At 30.8% G+C, this 21,167-nt stretch overlaps 1 protein-coding gene across 3 annotated transcripts in view; it reads right to left on the bottom strand.

Moving 5' to 3' along the window:
• Positions 1 to 21,167, bottom strand: part of LOC115877652 (multiple C2 and transmembrane domain-containing protein) — a 153,580-nt gene that overhangs the window by 60,409 nt on the left and 72,004 nt on the right. For 2 of the 3 annotated variants that reach the window (XM_030893905.1, XM_030893907.1), the window contains one exon: positions 13,260 to 13,366. In XM_030893905.1, coding sequence (XP_030749765.1) covers positions 13,260 to 13,366 — 107 coding nt within the window. Of the gene's footprint in view, positions 1 to 13,259; positions 13,370 to 21,167 lie in introns of all 3 variants that reach the window. The other variant, XM_030893906.1, reaches the window with a different exon arrangement.

A 21,167-nucleotide genomic window follows, 5' to 3' on the forward strand; every position in this document is an offset into this window, starting at 1 on the left:
ATATCTTTAGACTATAGCTTTGTTCGGGTTCTTGTTATTACCGATCCTGAACCGTCCCAGAACTCTGCAGAGCATGCGCAAATGAAATAATGTCTTCATATTTCCTTCTGCGCATACGCATCACAGTTCTAGGACGGTTCAGAATCGGTAATAAGAGGAACCCGAAGTAAGATTATGAGTTATACAATCCTTTGGTTTTGACTGCTTATTTCTGTGCTAAAATATTCGCCCAGGCACGGTTGGAAAACATTAGTACACGCAACAAGGCCTTTATTGTCACACTAAGTCATACTGAACCAAAAACATCGACACGAATGTACAGTAAACGATTGTCTTTATTTTTAATTTTAAACTAGAAATTATTCACAGCATAAATCGTATCCATAAAATACATACACATGTTATATAATACCTTGGTCAGATCAGATAAATAAGGAAAAGCTTTAGCACAGAATATTTCAACAGGAAAATAAAATATTATATCTTTAGTTAACACTAGTTAAATAATAAGAAAACATTTACTTTACCTTTAAAACACTATTTGTCCCGATAACCAAAACTTTAAAACCAAAATAACACCAATGCGTCTCGAACGGTTGTCTAAAAGCTATTACGTAACACCTATCATCTCTGTTCGTTGTCTGATTTCCCTCTCCCTAGTTTGCGAATAATATTTTAAAAATCAATAATTATTTATGTATACAGAGCGTCTTAAAACTGAATGTTCTGAATTTAAAGAAATGTTCAGGCGGTTCATCTCAAATGGTATTAAATATTTTATTTCTAACTATGAAAATAAAGCCTTGACGCGTAATAGCCTAAGAGCTGACGACATATTTAGAGAACATATTTTAGGCAAGCTAGAATAACTAAAAATGTATAGTTTATTAACTGGTGAACCCAGAATCCTAAGTCTGGCTGGGAGGTTGAGGGTATTTCGCTACTGCGCAACCCATAATATTTGCAAAAAAATAAATCCAAAAAACATTCTTTAGGCAACTTGAAATTTGTTTATTCTTAAATTTTAGCATCTATTTAACCTAGAAATAAGTGTGCCAGACTTTTTTTTCGGGTTTAAAGTGTAACCAGACCATTCCAAATATGTTTAATTATTATACCTGGAAAACATACTTTAGGCATTCTAAAATTTTTACAGCGTGTTTATTAGATGATATTAAAAAATATGTGTTAATTGCCAGACGAATTCAATGGGATTTAATGCTTGCCAGACGCGAATAAAGGTTTTAAATGAGCGCGATAAGAAAGTCTTATGAATATCTATCTATAAGCGCGAGAAAGATAGTTTATTGAGACCCGTCGGCAGCCGATGCGGCTGACGTAACAGCATTTTGGAGTCGTAAAAATTTTAAAAAAACTCACTAATATGGCATAAAATAAAAAGAAATATTTTCTAATAAAAATGTATGATTGAAATCATTTCAATAAGAACACTTTTTAATTTAAGTATTTTGTATCTGAAAGAATAAAAAGACGAATAATTATTTAAAAATTAGCATAATATAAAATATATTTTTTTCAAACGTCACAAAAGTATAATTATTATTATATTTTTGTGACATATTATATCATTATTAATTTTTGCGATCTGATTGACAATATAAAAAAGTAATTTTAACGCCTATGCATAAAAGTAAAGCACTTTTACTTACTTTTGAATCTGTTTGGAAAGATTAACAATGGTACTTTATTAAAATTCCAGAATACTTATTTTTTTAGCACTGTACATGGTACCCTTTTGTCGGGAGTACGTTTTCTGGTAAAACCACTTCTTTAAATTTTAAACCATGTTGTTGGCGCACTTTTAAAAATTCATTGAATTTTTGTAGTCTGCCTTCATCAAAAATAATAACATTGTCACTAGTAACTTTTTTACAAACTACACAACTTAAATGTTTTTTATCCATTGTGATTTAGTAGTTAGTAGCGAAATTAGTAGTTACAAATATATTTATTTGCAGTAATTATTCTAAACTATTTACACTATGCACGTCAATATTTAATTTATAAATACATATTTGTACATGGTAACTTAATTCCAACAAAATAATCTCTGAATTAAACGCCTGCAAATAATTGAAATGAAACCGAATTTTGTCGCGCTCATTTAAAATCTTTATTCGTGTCTGGCAAGTATTAAATCCCATTGAATTCGTCAGGCAATTAACACATATTTTTTAATATCATCTAATAAACACGCTGTAAAAATTTTAGAATGCCTAAAGTATGTTTTCCAGGTATAATAATTAAACATATTTGGAATGGTCTGGTTACACTTTAAACCCGAAAAAAAAGTCTGGCACACTTATTTCTAGGTTAAATAGATGCTAAAATTTAAGAATAAACAAATTTCAAGTTGCCTAAAGTGTTTTTTGGATTTATTTTTTTGCAAATGTTATGGGTTGCGTAGTAGCGAAATACCCCCAACCCCCCAGCGAGACTTAGGATTCTGGGTTCACAAGTTATTAAAGTTTATTTTTTTTGTTATTCTAACTTGCCTAAAATATGTTCTCTAAATATGTCGCCAGCTCTCCGGCTATAAAAAGTTCTTCATTTAGTGTGCTGTCGTTTGGTGCGAAATGGTTCTAAATTGCGTAAAAATTTAGAATATTCCACTTCTGGAAAAACTTAATAGCAGTAAATATTGACTCATCGGATTTGTTGACAAAACTAATTAATATTTGCATACAGTTTAACCACTAAAAGGTTTGTATATCAAAGATTTTTTTTCCAAAATTTAACACCTTTTAACCAAAAAAGCCTTTTTAAATAGGTCAAAAAGAAAAAGCTTAAAAAACGAAACATAAAGACTTTAACATTTTGCCTCTCTATATTATTAATTTCTTTGATGCTGAACTATAAATTCTTACCTCTTTTCTTATCTCTTCGTACTTTACCGTAACCTTTCTCGGTATATCTTTTTTTACAGTAAATCTTAGATCTTCTGAGAGTTCCATAAGAAAGTTATTTTATAAGAGGAATCTCTCTATACAAAATTTTATATGAAAAATGTCATCAATCGTCATTTCCCAGCCAACTGGACGCCGTTTTTTTTTTCGATCATAAGGTAGCAAGATAATCTGCTACCATATATTATTATCTTGTAAAGTCAAAATATTTTTATAAAACAAAAAAAAGTATCAGAGCAGTAATTTAAAAAAAAAAACTTTAGAAAATTTATGAGAAATATAACAGCGCTTTCAGATGGAGCGGACCGTACGCGCGGACGCTCCGCGCGGATGTTTTTTCAAACTCCTATAGTATAGCTCGTCCGGACGGAGCATACGCGACCCATGTGAAATTGTTCATATGAACTCATGGTACTTACTCGAAGTCGCGGACGCGACGCGACGGTTAGTCGCGGACGTTCCGCTCCATCTGAAAGCGCTGTAAACATTCTAAAAATCCAAAATATCTTTAAACTGTTTCTATTTTCGAAACCACTTTTTCAAAATCAACTAACGAAAAGGTAAAAAAAATTGTGTGTCCATTTGAAGTGAAACTTCTTACTAATATCTATTAAATTGAAGGATTTGAAAGACTTGAACTACGCGTAATAAATAGTTTTTTACATGTAACAAACAGTTTTTTACACGAAAAAAAGAGTTATTTGCACGTAACAAATAATTTTTTACGTGTAACAAATAGTTTTATACCTGTAAAGATAGATGTGTAATATGAAAATTATGATTTTTGTTATTGTTTGTTAAAACAGACCTTAGGTATATATTTTTGAAAATCTTGTAGCAAAACAATTTATTTTTTTGACAAAGATACAGGGTGTACTATTTAAAAATCTGATTTAATCTATACTAATATATAAAATCCTTACGTGACTGACATACTGATTAATCACGATCCTGCTCAAACCACTCAACGTAAGAAGCTCAATTTTGGCATACAGGGTGTAGATAATAATCTAGGGTGTAGAGGTTCGAAAAGAAGGGATTTTTCGAAATTCCAGTTCCAATAATATTACAATATTTTTTATTTAAAAAACGGTCAAGTTTCCGAAAAAAACGCTTAAACACGTATATTTTATTTTGTTTTTTACATATTTTAAGATTTTTTAAAAATGTATACAGGGTGTTTCGAAAAATCTGGTCATTGCCTAATCACGATCCTGCTTAAAGCGCTTGACGTCAAAAGCTGATTTTTAGAAAACAGATTGACTTTAGGGTGTAGAGGTTCGATAAGAAGGAATTTTTCGAAACTCGAATTCTAAGGGGGTGAAACTATCCCTCAAATATTAAAATATTTTTTATTTAAAAACCGGTGAGTTTTTCGGACAAACTCTTAAACATTTCACTTTGTTGTTTTACATATTTTAAGATTTTTTATAAATTTATACAGGGTGTTTCATAAAATATGACCATTGAGTAATCACCATTCTGCTTAAACTGCTTGACGTTTAAAGCTGATTTTTGGCAAACGGATTGACTGTGGGGTGTAAAGGTTTGATAAGGAGGGGTTTCTCGAATCTCAAATTCCAAGAGGGTGAAAACGCCCCTCAAATATTACAATATTTGTTATTATTTAAAAACGGTTAGTCTTTCGGAAAACGCTTGGACAAGCATAATTTATTTGGTTTTTTACACATTTTGAAATTTTTTAAAAATCTTACAGGGTGTTTCAAAAAGTTGGGTAATTTCTTAACCACGATTCTGCTTAAACTTCTTGACGTAAAAAGCTTATTTTTGGCAAACGGATTTTTCGAAAGTCAAATTCCAACGAGATGAAACTACCCCTCAAATATTACCAAGTTATATAATAATATCGCCATATTGTTTTTTCTCAAGCTGACATAAATGTGAGAAAATTTTATCCAGTTTGTATGTTAATGGAAATTCTTGTGCTTTGCTTTATCAACATCATTACAAAAGATTAATTCGACGCGAACGAAGTCCCTGGTACACGCTAGTATTAAGAATAAAAAACAACTACCATTACTGGATTTCATATATGAAGTCTCTGTATAACAGAGTCTGTAACAATGCGTCTTTACCCTTTGAATAAGTTGTCAGACTATTATGAGATTATTTGTGGCTCGATGAGAGGTCTGTGAAATTGCATTATTTTTAATTCGCCCTGTATTATGGAAGTGTTAAGTGTTATTTCCTGGTTACGTAAATTTGTAGTCCACTCTGCAGTGCACAGTTAATTGGACTACAAAATCAAATTTAAAAGTTTCTCCGCAAGTAGAACAAAATTTACCTCCCTCTTTTTAATGTTTAATGTAATTATCCTTCTTAAAGGCAATATTTATTTTTAAAATGCTTTTTTGAAGAGGATTTTAAAAGTAATAAACTTTTTAATTGGCATCACGCTTCCGCTTTGAAGCAATTTTAATGAGTTTCAAACACGTCTGAATTTGTTTCGTTTAATTTAGAATAATCTGATTAAAATAAAATCAAAGGAAAATTAATTCTCTCTTTGACTAAAATCGATTTTAATTTACTTCCTCTCTTTTCGCCAACGTGGGTAAATAAATTTACCCTCGCACCCATGTTCGAGCGTGTAATTACGTATGGAGTGACTCAGTGGGATATATTAACCCTATTAACCCGATAAAAACAATCCCTGCAGGGTGAACGAACACTTATGGTAAAAGAAATCCAGAAAAATAATTTTCTTAAACGCCTTTTTATGTTAATATAATATGTAAACTCGATAAGAATATTAACAGTTTAGAGAAATTTTATAAAAGGATAAAATTATACAACTAAATATAAGGGTGTTTTGCGTTTTTGCTATGGTCAAAAAAAAATCACATCGGCAAAAATATAATGTTATGAATGATATGAGTCTGTTAGACTTTACATGATATGGAATTACGATAATAATTGTTATTTTTCAAATGGCTCTATTAAAGAAATCAAATTGTTTAAGTATAAAAACATGATACATTAATTATTTAATTTTGTTACAAAAATCAGAGCATAAAAAATAAAAATAAAAATATATAGATACTTTATTTTGTTCGATATTTTAATGGCAAAATTTGGAATTAATCACAAAAAATAAGCACATCTACTAGTACCGTATGATCGAATAAAAACAGCGTCAACAATGGCTATGAAATGAAGATCGCTGTCATTTTATATGTAAAATTATATGGGAAATGTCATCGATCGTCATTTCCAAGCCAACTGGACGCCGTTTTTTTTTCTCGATCATACGGTATTTTCATGTATATAACCCTGTTGTATATAACCCTGTCTCCGGATTGTCTTTAGAAGAGGAAAATCTATTTTATTATTGACATTTTGAAAAAATGCATTCTTCATAAAAAATTTTGCTTGATCTAAAATGGTTAACCCCGTTTACACTTTTTCAAATTTCCATGCCGTTTTAGAGAAAATTAATTAAAAAATCATAAAAATATAGTTAATTTTTTTACCGAAAAGGCCTAAAAATCTTTATGCGTTTCTATGGTAATTTCGTTCTCATTCTTTGATAGATTGTTATTGATAGAATTTTAATTAACGTCATATTTTTTGCTTTTTTAAAATGTTAAAGAAGCACAAAATTTATTTAGTTCAATGGTACCGTAAAATGGGGTGAATAGAAACAGTTTCGTAGGCTATTAGCGATATACCGGTTAATAAAAATGTGGTATTATTTTCCCGAATATTTTAAAACATGGGTCTTTGTTTGTTCTTTGCGTATATATACATATAATTTGATTTTTGAAAAGGTGCTTGTCAGATATAACACCCTCCGAATTTGGCATTTATTTATATATCAGTCGAAAGCATACACTTAAATAAGAATTTTAAGCAAAAAAAAATTGCGGATGAACCACAATTTATTGAAAAATAAATAAATTAAAAGTGAATTTTTACGTTATGGTGAAGTTGTATAAGCGTGTAATTAACAATAAAATTTTAATATAACAAATTACATGTGAACCACAATATTACTTTAAAAATAAATAAATTATTTATGAAGTTTTCGCGTTATACAAAATAGGTGATAAATTATTGTCACATTGACGATTATACATTTTTTATTAATAGAAAAGGTCACAATAAAAATATAGTTTAGTAAGTCATAGAGAAAATTAATAGTTTAGAGTTGGTGATATCTTTTGGTAATATTTGCCTGATCGATTTGCTCTTTCGATTCAAACTTGCCGCCGGAGCCGTCTGGCATTTGTTGTTAACTATGAAAGCTGCGTAAGCATTGTTGCCAAAGTTATTTCTTGTTTATTTTTGAGGCATTAATACCGTATGATCAAAAACAAAAAAACGGCGTCCAGTTGGCTTTGAAATGACGATCGATGACATTCCTCATGATAATTTTACATATAAAATGACAGCGATGTTCATTTGACGCCTTTTTTTCGATCAAACGATTAAATGGGACAAAAAAGAGTTGGAATGGAAAGAATTTTGATTTTGTATTTTTCAATTTATTTCCCCTAGGGTGTAAATATTTTGTTTTGTTTTTTATTTTAATAGCTACATCTGATTGCTATTACATATTTACGTGCCGGATGCCTATTATTACAGTAGCGCTATCAATTGAAGAACAGATTATAAGTTATTTTAAAATCAAGACATTGAAAGCACTCAGATTTACCTTTAAAATATAAAAAAATGAAGATTCACAGTAGAAGTTGAAACCAACGCAATTAGAAACTCTTTCGTGCAACTTTGTAGGGACAATAGTCAGATATCGTAGGCCAAAATATCTTCCATGGGTAGAATCCAACATCTCAGGCGATCGCAGACTTTTCTTGGTTTTAAAATAATTTATAGACTGTTCTTAATGCCATATTTCTTCCGACCAGCACACGTGATTTTTAATGAACCTTTCATTTAATAAGAAATGAGGGCTGGAATCTGGCAACGCCGACAAAATTTGGAGGAGTTTTCGCATAGAAAGTAGCCTGTTGTAGCAATAATGATATGTTAATTTTTTATTAAATTATGGATCATCCACCCTTTTTTGGCGTGAAATACAATTTCAATGTTCTAAACTTTCCAAGTGATATAAATTAAATTCGCCAATTTGGGGAGGGTGTTATATCACTGAAAAATTCCCCATTTGATTAAAATAACAAATAAATAATTTAAATAAAAATACAATATTTGTTACTATTCACCTATATTAGGGAGATTAAACACAAATTACCTCCTTGTTTTATCTATTCTAGTTCCAACAAAATAATTGAGAAACACTAAATTTTATTTCATATGTAAGTAGGTTTAACAATAATTAACAAGTAATATAATATAATTTTTAAGTTGTACCAGCTATATGTATTACTTTAAAAATAAATATTTTATTTTACGCCATCTTCAATCAACAATAAAATAGGTGATAAATCGATCTCACATTTTCGCCCCTATTGCTAAAATCCCCACAAAACTCCCAATCGGCTCCGGATTCCCCAAAATTTGGGGAATTCCCAAATTGGCAACGCTGGAGGTTAGCGTGTTCTTTCTGAATATGCTAAGACTAACGGACTAGTGTCGAAACACAGATAGCTAGATGGACGTATTTCGGCTTGACAGAAACAGTGCTGCCACAGATAAAAATATAGTTTTTACCTTAGGCAAGGAAAGAGAGGGACAGGTAACACGGCAGCTGAAAGTGAAGCAAGTTGTCACCAGGCAAAATTCTCAATCGTAACATCAGAAATTAGCTTGTACCTAGACGGTACAAAATATTATTATATATTAAAACGTAAACTAATATATCGTTCATTTTTGAGTAATGCATATACAATTTTGTATTTTATAGTCTCACCTTTATATATGCAAAATTTATTTAAGAGTCACAGTAGACTGATTATCAAGACATTTATTTATTAACGTGTGTATAATGTATAATAAAAAATAATGTAATAACATATGTTTTAAACGTGTATATACATATAGGTGTACTGTATGATCGAAAACACGGCGTCTTGTTTGTTTGAAATGACAATTTCACAAATGAATATTAAAAATTACATTATTCATTGAATCCGTAAGCAAGTGTGAAGGGAATTGGCTAGATTCATTATTATACCGTATAAAAAAAAAAAACGACGTCCAGTTGGCTTGTAAATTACGATCGATGGCATTCCCCATATAATTCTACATATAAAATTAAAAAGGTAGAAAAAGACTCAAGTCTCGGTCTCAACGTTTATACAATGTTAAACTGTTACACGTGTCTCGCTCATATACGAGCATCATCAGACCTAACAAGAAAGAACCTAAATAAATAACAAATAATAAAAAGGTCGTCATAACTTACAAATATAATTAAAATTAATCCAAATACACGTTCACATTTTACAATTAAAACAACACTGAGACGAGGCTGAAATGACCGGCAAATATTTGTCAATAAAAAACAAACAGGAACAAAAAAATAAAACAAAATCAAAAATAAAATAAAAAATAGAATAACCCAGCGGAATTTGTACTCTAGCCTCCCGGGTGGGAACCAGTGAGCAAAGCCACCAAGCTACCATACTACTGAAGTAAAGATTCAGAACTCAACAATAATACACGGCCGAATTAATCTTATTACTTGATTTATTGGAGAAAATGGAAATAACTAGAGCTAAAAAAAGTCCGGTTCTTGTGTGCGTGAATGACATTTTTAATTTCGAACCAACATTAATTTTCAATAATCTGAAAGATTAATTCGGCCGTGTATTATTGTTGAGTTCTGAATCTTTACTTCAGTAGTATGGTAGCTTGGTGGCTTTGCTCTCTGGTTCCCACCCGGGAGGCTAGAGTTCAAATCCCGCTGGGTTATTCTATTTTTTATTTTTTATTTTATTTTTGATTTTGTTTTATTTTTAGTTCCTGTTTGTTTTTTATTGACAAATATTTGCCGGTCATTTCAGCCTCATCTCAGTGTTGTTTTAATTGTAAAATGTGAACGTGTATTTGGATTAATTTTAATTGTATTTGTAAGTTATGACGACCTTTTTATTATTTGTTATTTATTTAGGTTCTTTCTTGTTAGGTCTGATGATGCTCGTATATGAGCGAAACACGTTACACATATTTGTGTTATTTTATTTATTTTTAAATTTTTATTAATTACTTACTGAAACTGTTATTATACACCTAAATTAGCAAATTTTTTGAAAGAATATTTAAAAAAATATAGTAACAAGTAGCCCACCACAAGTTTGTCCACCCCCAGCATATCTTGGCAGGTAAATTTAAGTTTTATATAACAACTATACATATAGATTTTTATCACTAGAATTTTTCATTTTTTTTATAGTTTACAATTATTTTACTATTTGATAACAATACTTTATACTTACCATTTTTTACATGTAAAATATGTAAAAAAATGTTTATTGCAGAAATTGTATTTCTCTAATTATAATTCCCTAGGCCACTGGAGAAATCCATGCTGAGTAGCATTATTTATAGTTTCAAACATTAATTATGATACAGGATATTGAAAATACTACTTGGAATTATTAAAAATAGTTTTGTTAGGATGTTGTACAAGACATATTAAAAGCATTTTACATATTTTTACTGCTATAATGAAAAAAATGTACATTTTATGACCACATAACAAAAGTTGTGTGTCGATTTTTACCTGTGAAATGTAATTCCAGCCACTTTTTTCTCGCTTCGGCCTTTGCAGCCATACGCTGAACATTTCACCATACTAAATAAACAACACAGTTTATAAATTTAAAACAAAACAGTATTCACAAAAAGCATAAAAATTCGCTTGGTGTCACCTCGAAATCTTGTCACCAAAGTATGGCCGCCGATCAAATTTTGGCCTCAAAAATTTTTCACTGAAGAATATGCGTGTTAGCTGTCCCCTCTCTTTTCTTGTCCAAGGTTTTTACATTTTATTGTGTATTACCAATAATAGAAAAATTAGATATCTCCACTCTTTTTACTTTGAATATTTTTAATCGTGATTTGATTTTTTTCAGAAATTTTGTTTCTATTCACCACTATGTTTCCATTCCCCCCATTTTACGGTACGTAAAAGGTGATAATAGTTATCGGAAAATGTGATACTTTAACAACAGCAAAAAATATGATGTTAATCAAAATTAATAATAACTATTTATCAACAGGGGGGTGACAGTAAACCGGAAAATTGGAAACAGTTGTGGCGCGGTTCTACCCAGGCAGAAAGCATGGCCTTCTAGACTGTCCTAGACAAAAATCTGAATATTTCTATAATATATGATTTCTGTTAATTTCTGCTACGGAACATTTTTATGCACGTCGGCGTCCTGTTCTTTTGTCTTTTGTCTGTGTGTCAGCGTCAGCTCCCGAGGCCTCTGGCAAGGTCGGGCGCCATTTTAATTTTTGCCGTTTAGATTTGATTGGAAGTTTGTTTCTGATATTTCGGCTGAAATTTATAAGTACAAAGATGTTTTTTGATATAAAGTTCCTTGTTAACACTTTAATAAAGTATATATGATATTAATTACATGAAGAAAATGATGAAATCGACGTTTCGGCGTGTAGCAGGTATGGGCCATATTATAGGTAAAAATAGGTAATATATTAACTGTTTTTATATTTTTTTAGCTTTAAACCCAAGGATCTTGGGATATTCTTTCAAGGATTTTTCCGTATCTCTACTTTAAAGACTGATCGGTGATTTTGAGCAATTGAAAGCAAGTTATACAAGGTAAATTATGATTATTGAACTATTATTAGCCTACGTTAAATTTCTACAAGATGAACAGAAATGCGTAATTACATATCACATAGGTACCTATTATGTATTTTCATAGCAATAATGCTATAAATCTATGTATGTAGATTATTTTTAAAATACAAATGAGGTATTAGATGTATATGTATCATATTTTTTATTCATTTTATTTTCATTCAAGTCCTGTTTGATTTAATTCACAAAAGTCTTATGTAGGTACCTATATTTATATTTTTTACATATTTTTTTTGATTCCAGGTTTTGTGTGGGTTCCGGTTGCCTTTTTCCTGCTTCCAGTTATTTATCCGTGAAGCTGTGAAAACATTTATTTATCTTCAAGTTTCTGTAAGTCAATGCACTGTTACTTTACTAATTCGCTTTAACACAGCATCTCTGATATTATTTAAATATTTAATATTGATACAGTAGTTTATTGGTTTATAGCTCTTTAATTGTGTTGATTTGCATATTTACATTGTTCTAAATTCCAAATAAATATTTTTGAGTAATTTTGTTGTATTATTTACTACTAGAAAGAGTAAAAAGTATATTACCCTCATTTAAACCTCCTGAACAGCCCGCCATTAAAAACCGGAAACGGAAATAAATTTCATAAAATTGAAATTGTCATGTCTATGTCATGTCAAATGTCCCAGCCGCCATATCTGAAAATTAGTTACCCAGGCAGCCACGCTGTTTCCATAATTTAACATTGACTTGACACTTCTTCTTGTATTTATTATTTTATGTTTATCAAAGAACGAAATCAAAATTATATATTACCCTAGAAACGCCTTTTAATTTTTTGGATTTTCTTTAGGAAAAAGTTCAACAATATTTTCATTTTTTTTAATTTTCTCAAAAAGGATATGGAAATTTGGAAAAGTATAAACGGGATTAACCATTTTAGAACAAGCAAATTTTTATGAAGAATGCATTTTTCTCAAAACGTCAATAATAAAAAAGCTTTTACTCTTGTAAAGACAATCCGGGGACATACTGTATATTAGATGCAGTTCTAAACTTCTTATATACCTACTTTTATTTTATGATATTTAAATATCAATGGGTTGTTATTAATTTTTAAATTGATTTATACCACTTTTAAATTAGTATATCCCAATCGTCTCAATCAAAAAATCGATAGAGTAATAGTCCAATAAAGTAGAGTAATAAAGTAGCTCGGCAGAATATTTTAATACCTTTAAATGGATTATCGGGATTATTGACAGTTTTTTAACTGCTGCAACTTAAATTTCGAACTTTCAAAAACTTCAGGAAGAGGACTTTTAGCTTTTAATACTTTACTTTATTTTTAATTTTATGTAAAAACCTTTGCTCCCTTTTATAGTCTCTTGGTGTAAACATATTTAAGGGTGTATATTATATAGAAATATATTTAAGCAAGACTTTATTTTTTGAGAAAATTTCGAAGCACAAATTTTTTTCGTAATTATATTTTTTTGAGTATAAGAAAGAATACTGAGTATAAATAATAAGTCTTCGAAACTGCTTTGTTTTATAAATAATATGATAAAAACTTTACTTTTATAGATAAAGAATATGAACAAACTTACGGGTAGTAAATCCAATCCAGCCACAGCTCCTGGAGTAGGTGCACGTGGTCGAGGGGAGCCACCTGGAGAACTGGTCGTGTCTCCGCAGGTACGACTTAACGGAGAATCTACTGAAACCAAATAAAACAAATTTCTTACTTTAAAATTAGTTTAATAATCCATGGTGCGACTTTAAAATACTTTAAAATTCATTATCAAGACGCTTTATCTTCATAAACAACATTCGTTCTATAATGTGAAGTAATCCAACTTGACAACATAACCCTAATCTGTCTCATAACAACGTAATTAATCTCTTTACCCTGAATAGCTTCTTAGCATTATAGTTTCAAAGAGTAAAACATGTTAATACTCTTGTATAAACGAATTAGAAATTTATGAATAAATGAGACGTTAATTTTTCTCATAAAAATTGTCAGAATCAATTTATCATTATACTCTGTTTTTTTTTCTCAGGTAAGATTTCGACAGACGATGACAGAAGAAAAGCAGATGACGTCCCATACCAATCTATTTATTTTACTAAAAAAAGTTTCTAATAATTTTTAAGTTAACTATGGATGGGTTTAAATATAAATTCGTGATGCGTCGTCACTTGTTGTTTTTAACCAGTTTTATTGGTTTATTTCAAAAATGACAGATCGTATTTCAATTTTATTGGTTTGACGGAACGATGAACGACAAACGGACGCCGATGCGTATGAACTCGCCTTTAGATTTTTGACGTTTGTCAAAGTCTTGCCAAATTATAGGTTATAATTTTGTGACAACTTTTGTCAAATACCCTGCGTTTTGGAAGATGATGCATTTTGATTCGTGTTATTGCGAGTGTTTTGTGTCTTTTGAAGTCAAGCGGAGGAAAAATCGAGTGAAAATTAACTGTAGAACCCAGAGCACAGTTTATGGTTAATACTCGCTGCCCAGGCAGAAAGTTTTATACAGATACACCCCAATAAAGTTACTATCAATAAGGGCCATACTAAACACATACTAAGAACTGGAGCAGCTGTAAAAAATCAACATCACACGATAGGTAAATAATGGATTCTAGTACTGCAGAAAAATAATGTCAAAAGGTACTGGTTTAAAAAAATTAAGTTAATTAATCAACCTGTGAGGTATAAAATTTGGTAAGTGTTATTATTAATAAAATAGTTTGTTTTATTTATTCCTGCGGAATATTACAAATTTGTATTTGTACATAAGTTATATTGATAAATATAATCATAAATGATTGGAAGTTTCATAAAGCTTGAAAGTAAGAAATAGTTCTTTTTTATATTTTTTGGTATGTGGTGGCTTGTTTTTGTTTGTTTTGTATTAACACATACCGTTTTTTATTAAATAAAATAACTCGATTACATTTTTTCAGTTTTTTACAGTTTTTTTCACAATATTTTGAAGTTATTTGTCAGTCAAATTTTAAATACATATATTAATTTCCTGCTATGCGTTCCAATTGTACCAACTTATTTCTTTGTAAAATAAGGTAAACTACTTTGAAATTAAAATGACAGACACATCTATCACTGTCAAGGATCTTCTCGTTGGACAGACTATATTGTCCTATATTGTATGTTTTTTACATTTAACTGTTGGCCGTTTTATAGCATATACCCTGCTGACAAGCAAAACCTTGGGTCGGCGTTTACATATATAAGAGTGAATCACTATGGCAATCTAGTAAGTCGGAGAGAGCAAAAATAGGAAGTATTTATACATAACCACTTAATCTGACGCTAGATTCCATGCGCTTGGGAAAATACTCGCCTTCTGTCTTTATTCAGTTACATCTTATTTTGCTAAACGTGTTGACAGTACTCTTCGTACTGTTACGTTTTTCGTCGGTTCCGTGTGGATAGAAAGTCACAATTTATTTAAACACTATTTATTTAACACTAATTAACAAAAAAACAATAACGATAAAAGACTTATAAAACTATTTACAAACGATTCGTAACTAAGAATTTATTTTGAATAACTGCCCTCTCTAGGCCACAGCCGCCGGCTTTTATACCTACAGTTAAAGTTTACTAGAATAGTCCATAGATCGTTAGGTGCGTAGAGAAGGTTTTCGAATGTTCTCGTATGTACTAGTCCATTCCAGTGGGACTCGATTCTTCTCGAACGAATGAATCATTACCGTGTCTATTCTTTAATGCGATGTTAAGGTCATCCGAGGGCGGGCCATATAGTTAGGTTAGGTCGAGTCCACACCGATCCGCAACACTGCCGCCTTCTTAGGTACATGCTCGTCCCGAGATGTACACCGTGAAGGAAGGTATTTGCAAAGCTGGCCCCTGGTACATTGCGATGTCTGGTAGAAATAGCAGTCTACAGTTTTCTCTCCCGATCTCAGCTTTGGGTTGTAGCAACAAACAAGGATCTCGATTCCCGTAAATCTGAACAAGACTTCAATCATGTTCCGGATTTTACGCCAACTCAAACCATCGAGTCCACACGCCAGCTTCGGAATGGCTAATCGTGCAATGTTGTTGTTTAGCAGGGCTTCTCTCAGTTCAATCAGAGTCTTCCATAGATTGAGATAAGTCGGCTTACTCGGGGATCATTCCTTGGTGACCAGGTAGAAGATGTGTCTTGCTTGACCATGTGCATTGTCAAAGACGCTTCCAACCTCTGGATCCTGTCGGCGTAGTTCTCCGACACGCCCAAACTTCTCATTGAACGTCGCAGCGATTCCTCTGGACATCCGCAAATCTCGGGCCACACAGTGAGCGAGCTAATAATCAGAAGGCACGGAAAAGAGATTTAGTTGTTCCTCTTTGGTTACACCATAGCGAGCCTTCTCACTGCTGTTGTATCGGGCCATGAAATCGTCAAAGGACATCTCCGAATCAGGGGATCAAAGCTGCAGGTTCTCACGGTCCCAGCACGATCTTCTATTTCGCCTTGGTAGGGGCTCAAACGGTTGAAATGGACTACCCTCGGTTTTCCTTTTGGCAATTTTCTGATACGGTATACGACGTCATTAATCCTATCCATGATTTCGTATGGCCCTTCCCACGAGGATTGTAGCTTCGGAGGTGTTTATTCTTTAATGCGATGTTAAGGTCATCCGAGGGCGGGCCATATAGTTAGGGTAGGTCGAGTCCACAGCGGCAACAGTACACACGAAAATCGTCACCCAAGACCAGAAATGCGAGCCCTAATATAAGTGTACATTAACCAAAATGTTGTAAAAAAAATCAAGAGATTTAAGAATATTAAAATAAAAAGAATTAAACAAACATTTTCATTCCCGTAAAGTTTTTGAATAAAAAGGTTAAAAAAGGAGCATATCAAAACTCGAGATCAAACGCGACGGGACTCTAAAATGGCCGACTTAAATTCCGGTTTATCGGTGCCGTTCTAATTTTATTCAAAACGTGTAAAAATATGACGTAGGGTAGACTCAATAATTTTTTTTTTTTAATTTTTCGTTGTCAATAAATGTTGGTAGTTAAAATTGTTATGAAAATATATAATTCTAATAAAGATAGATAATTTATAATAATTATTTATTAACACAAACATCCGATACGCTACTGAAGCAGGAAGTCAAATTGACGTATCTAAATTCTTTCACATCTAATCTTTGACAAGTAGTAAATAAAAACAAAAATGCAAGAAAAAATATATAATTAGTTAGTTTTAAGAGAATTTCATAAATGATTGGTATACCACACGTATGTATATTATACAGGGTTGTTCACCACATACGACACGGAGTATTGTAGCTAAACGATGAGATTTTTACAAATTGTAAGTTTTGGGTTCGATGAAGGACTATTAGAGGTACAATTTAAAAATAATTTTACAAGATACAGAGTGTCCCAAATAAGTAAAAAATATCAAAGTTGTATTTTTTAATGAACACCCTATATATTATTACATTTTAGTTTCTACGATTAAAATAAAGGTAAATTTGATTAAGATTTATTATGCTTAAACCTTACCGTTTTTGAAATATTTTCAATTTTGTGAAATTCAGTAAAATTTTAAGGCTTCATTTCTCCAAGGGTATCAAGTCTTTTAATACTTAAATATTTACTGAAGTTTATTTACTGATCCAGTTATTGTGTTGCAATAATCCAAAATAATACTACCTTAGTAATAGAGTTTCGTAAAATTTATTTTAAATAATTATTAGCTTCAAACGGCAATAACTTGTATAATTTAAATGGAATACCCCGTATATTTTACGAGAATCAGATGCACAATTTAATTGTCTATCAAATTATATTATACAATTTTTTACCTATCTCTTTAAGTTTCCGTAGAAAATGCATTTTCTTGTAATTTAGAACTTATTTATCAATCTACCCATGGACTATTGACATTTTAGATTATTTTTAAAGATGTACCAAATTAAAAATTTAATAACAACAAAGACTTTAATTTGATAACTTATTATTATATTGATTTCTGACTCAAAAATCCACATTTATTTATAATAATTTATTAACGAACACAATTAAGTATGTCATTAATTAGTATATGGGCGGAAATAATGGTGTTATATTTAATTAATGGTATACTCTTTTATAAAGATTTAAATAGTTTTCTTTTTGCATACAAATGGGCTAGTAATATTATCGTTTTGCTAAAAACGATAATATTACTAGTCTGTACATTTTGGTTTGGTTTTGTTGCTTTAAAAACAATCTAAAATGTCAATATTCTATGGATATATTGATAAATGAGGTCTAAATTATAAGAAAATTCATTTTCTACGAAAACTTGAAGGGATAGGTAAAAAATTGTATAATACAATTTGATAGATAATTTAATTGTGCATCTGATTCTCCTAAAATATACAGGGCATTCCATTTAAATTATAGAAGTTATTGCCGTTTGAAGCTAATAATTATTTAAAATAAATTTTTAGACACTCTGTATAAGGTAGAATTTTTTTATTATTGCAACACAATAACTGATCAATAAATAAACTTCATTAAATATTTAGTATTAAAAACATTGATACCCTTGGAGAAATGAAGGTTTAAAATTTTTACTGCAATTTCACAAAATTGAAAATATTTCAAAAACGGTAGGGTTTAAGTATAATAAACCTTAATCAAATTTACCTTTATTTTAATCGTAGAAACTAAAAATGTAATAATATACAGGGTGTTCCATTTAAAAAAATACAAGTTTAATATTTTTTATTTATTTGGGACACTCTGTATCTTGTAAAAATATTTTTAAATTGTAGCTCTAATTCCTTCAACGAACCCCAAACTTACAATTTGTAAAAATCTCATCGTTTAGCTACAATACTCCGTGTCGTATGTGGTGAACAACCCTGTATAGTCACTTACTAGCGAAAAGTTATTCCATTATTTCTCTTGATTTTTGACCGAAATCTACCGCACGCTACACAACCAACTATTTTATTAGTGTCACTGTTAATTTAAGTTCTACCACAATTTCCTTCTAGATTTACTACCTTTAAACAATTATCAGTAGTAGAATAAGTAATAAATAACATAAAATAAGCTAAATAAAGACTGACAAATCCACAAAATTTCAAATCAAATTCAAATGTGTCAAATGAACCGTCAAACAGAACTGTCAAGGATCCCCACCCTAGGGCCCTTTATGTGTCTACCATGCATGAATACATGGATAGCGTTATACTCCTTCCTTAATGTTTTATTCAAAGAATAATGATAATTACTTGGCAATTGCACGGCACATATTTTTATTTTACTAAATAAAATACTTTATTCTTAAATATAAACTGTTCAGATTTACTTAAAACGTCATCATTTTGGATCTGGAAAATCTTTTACTAAAATAAATTCTTATTGAAATGCAATCTGTTGCTCCGCAGCAATAAATTTTGACATAAATTTATTTGTTTTATGTTACAGTTACAGACAGTTACTATCAGACATAAAACATTATACAGGTTACTTAAATATGTTTTCAGAATTTTATGTCAAATTTATTTATGTTTAGTTCAGCTTTTTATCTTCTTAACAAGGCAAAAATAAATCAACTTCAAATTAAATAATATAGAAACACCAATAGACTGTTACTTAAAGATAGAATCTGGCAAATCTGTCTCTATAGAAACCTAAATAGAGCATCTCCAGTTATCAAGACGCTCCTTCAATGGCTTTTACGCTTTTATTCAAGCGAATGCCAAATAATTTTCAATTAGCTTTGCGTGCTTGCTTTACAGAAATTCCAAATTACCGAGTGAATAATTTTAATGGCCTCTATAACCTAGACAGATAATTTTGAACACATTTTTATCATGCTTGGTCGTAATTAAAGGTACTATTACTAGTATGTTGTTAGTCATAAATAAATAAAATGTTATATTTCTCCTTTTTTAAAAATACTTAAAGAGTTCTTTGATAATACTAGATGGTAATTCATAAAATGCTAAATTTATAAGCTTTTTTCGTTTTCCTGTTATTACCGATTCTGAACCGTCCTAGAATTGTGATGCCTATGCGCAGTAGGAAATATGAAGACATTATTTCATTTGCGCATGCGCTGGAGAGTTCTAGGACGATTCAGAATCGATAATAACAGGAAAACGAACAGACCTATAAAAAGCCTAGATCATATATACTTACGTGAATAAATCAACGCCATAAGTTTCGCATTAAAAAATATATCCCCAACATCACGACATGCCATTTTCAAACCTTCTTTATTGCACTTATGAAACATTCAATAGATTTGTCTTTCTCCAGGACCTGACTTTACGTATGCGCATTAAAAGTGGCACGTATTTCCAAAATAATTACTTTTATCCGGTTAAGAAAGTACAAATTATATATTGTTATGGAAACCAACTTTTCATTGTCATCATATTGTCATAATCATATGTCACGTCATAATGTTATTTTCATTGTGTAACGACGCTTGTTTTTTGCGTTTTTTATTTTAAACATTGTATTAATTACTCTTTTATCGACCGCTTTTATATAGCCAAGGATGCAAGTGTGTTAAGTGATAAGTTAATTTTAAGTTTGTGCAATGATATTTCTATTTTTTATTCGTAGGTTTTAATTTTTGGGTAAATATTCATAAAAATGACAAGAAAATGTTTGGTGTGTGGAAATTATAATATAAATGTCCCCGAATTATCTTTTCATAGGCAAGTACAGTATTCAGTTGTTCTTTTATGTATATTAAACCACATGCCTACTTTCTGGCTAGATTTCCTAAGAATATTGATATTCGTACGGAGTGGCTAATTTATTTTTTATATAATTTAATTTTTGTGACAGTAAACATTCAATTTATTAAAATTAAATTTTTAAAATTAAAGTTCAAATTTGGCGCGTCGGTGCTAGGTCCTCGACAAGGATAGATAGAGTAGAAGCACCGCGTGTGCAACAAAAAAAGAAGATAAATGGAAGTGGTTGATATGTTTGGGACAGTTTCCATAGTGATTTACTTATCCACGTAAGTATATATGATCTAGGATAAAAGGGCAACAAGAAGGCAGATGAAATGGCCAAACAAGACTCACCAATGTCATTATAGACCCAGAGGTAAGGACAGGTGCAGAAGTTCATAGTAGAACATTCGCCATTATGAACATTATGTGTGCTAGGTTCTTTTTGTGCTCTAGTAGTGGTTTATGCCCACTTGTACCGTTTGTATAAACTTTGTTTAAAGGCTAAACAGTGATTAACTATAATAAAATATTATATAGTTAATCACTGTTTAGCCTTTAAACAAAGTTTATACAAACGGTGCAAGGGGGCATTAGTTTTTTTGCCATCTACCACTGGCCACAGTCTTTGAGCTGTAGCGCTGTCCTCACGGTGTTGCCACGTCTCTAGCTGCTTGCCCTTAATGGTAGTTCCTATAGCTTTCTTCGATGTATTAATCGTCAAAAGTAGTGGGTCATCTGCCACGGCCTCTCCTCTGGCCCAC

This window comes from Sitophilus oryzae, unplaced genomic scaffold (assembly GCF_002938485.1).
Source record: "Sitophilus oryzae breed Bouriz unplaced genomic scaffold, Soryzae_2.0 scaffold_1496_pilon_pilon, whole genome shotgun sequence".
Taxonomy (NCBI): domain Eukaryota; kingdom Metazoa; phylum Arthropoda; class Insecta; order Coleoptera; family Curculionidae; genus Sitophilus; species Sitophilus oryzae.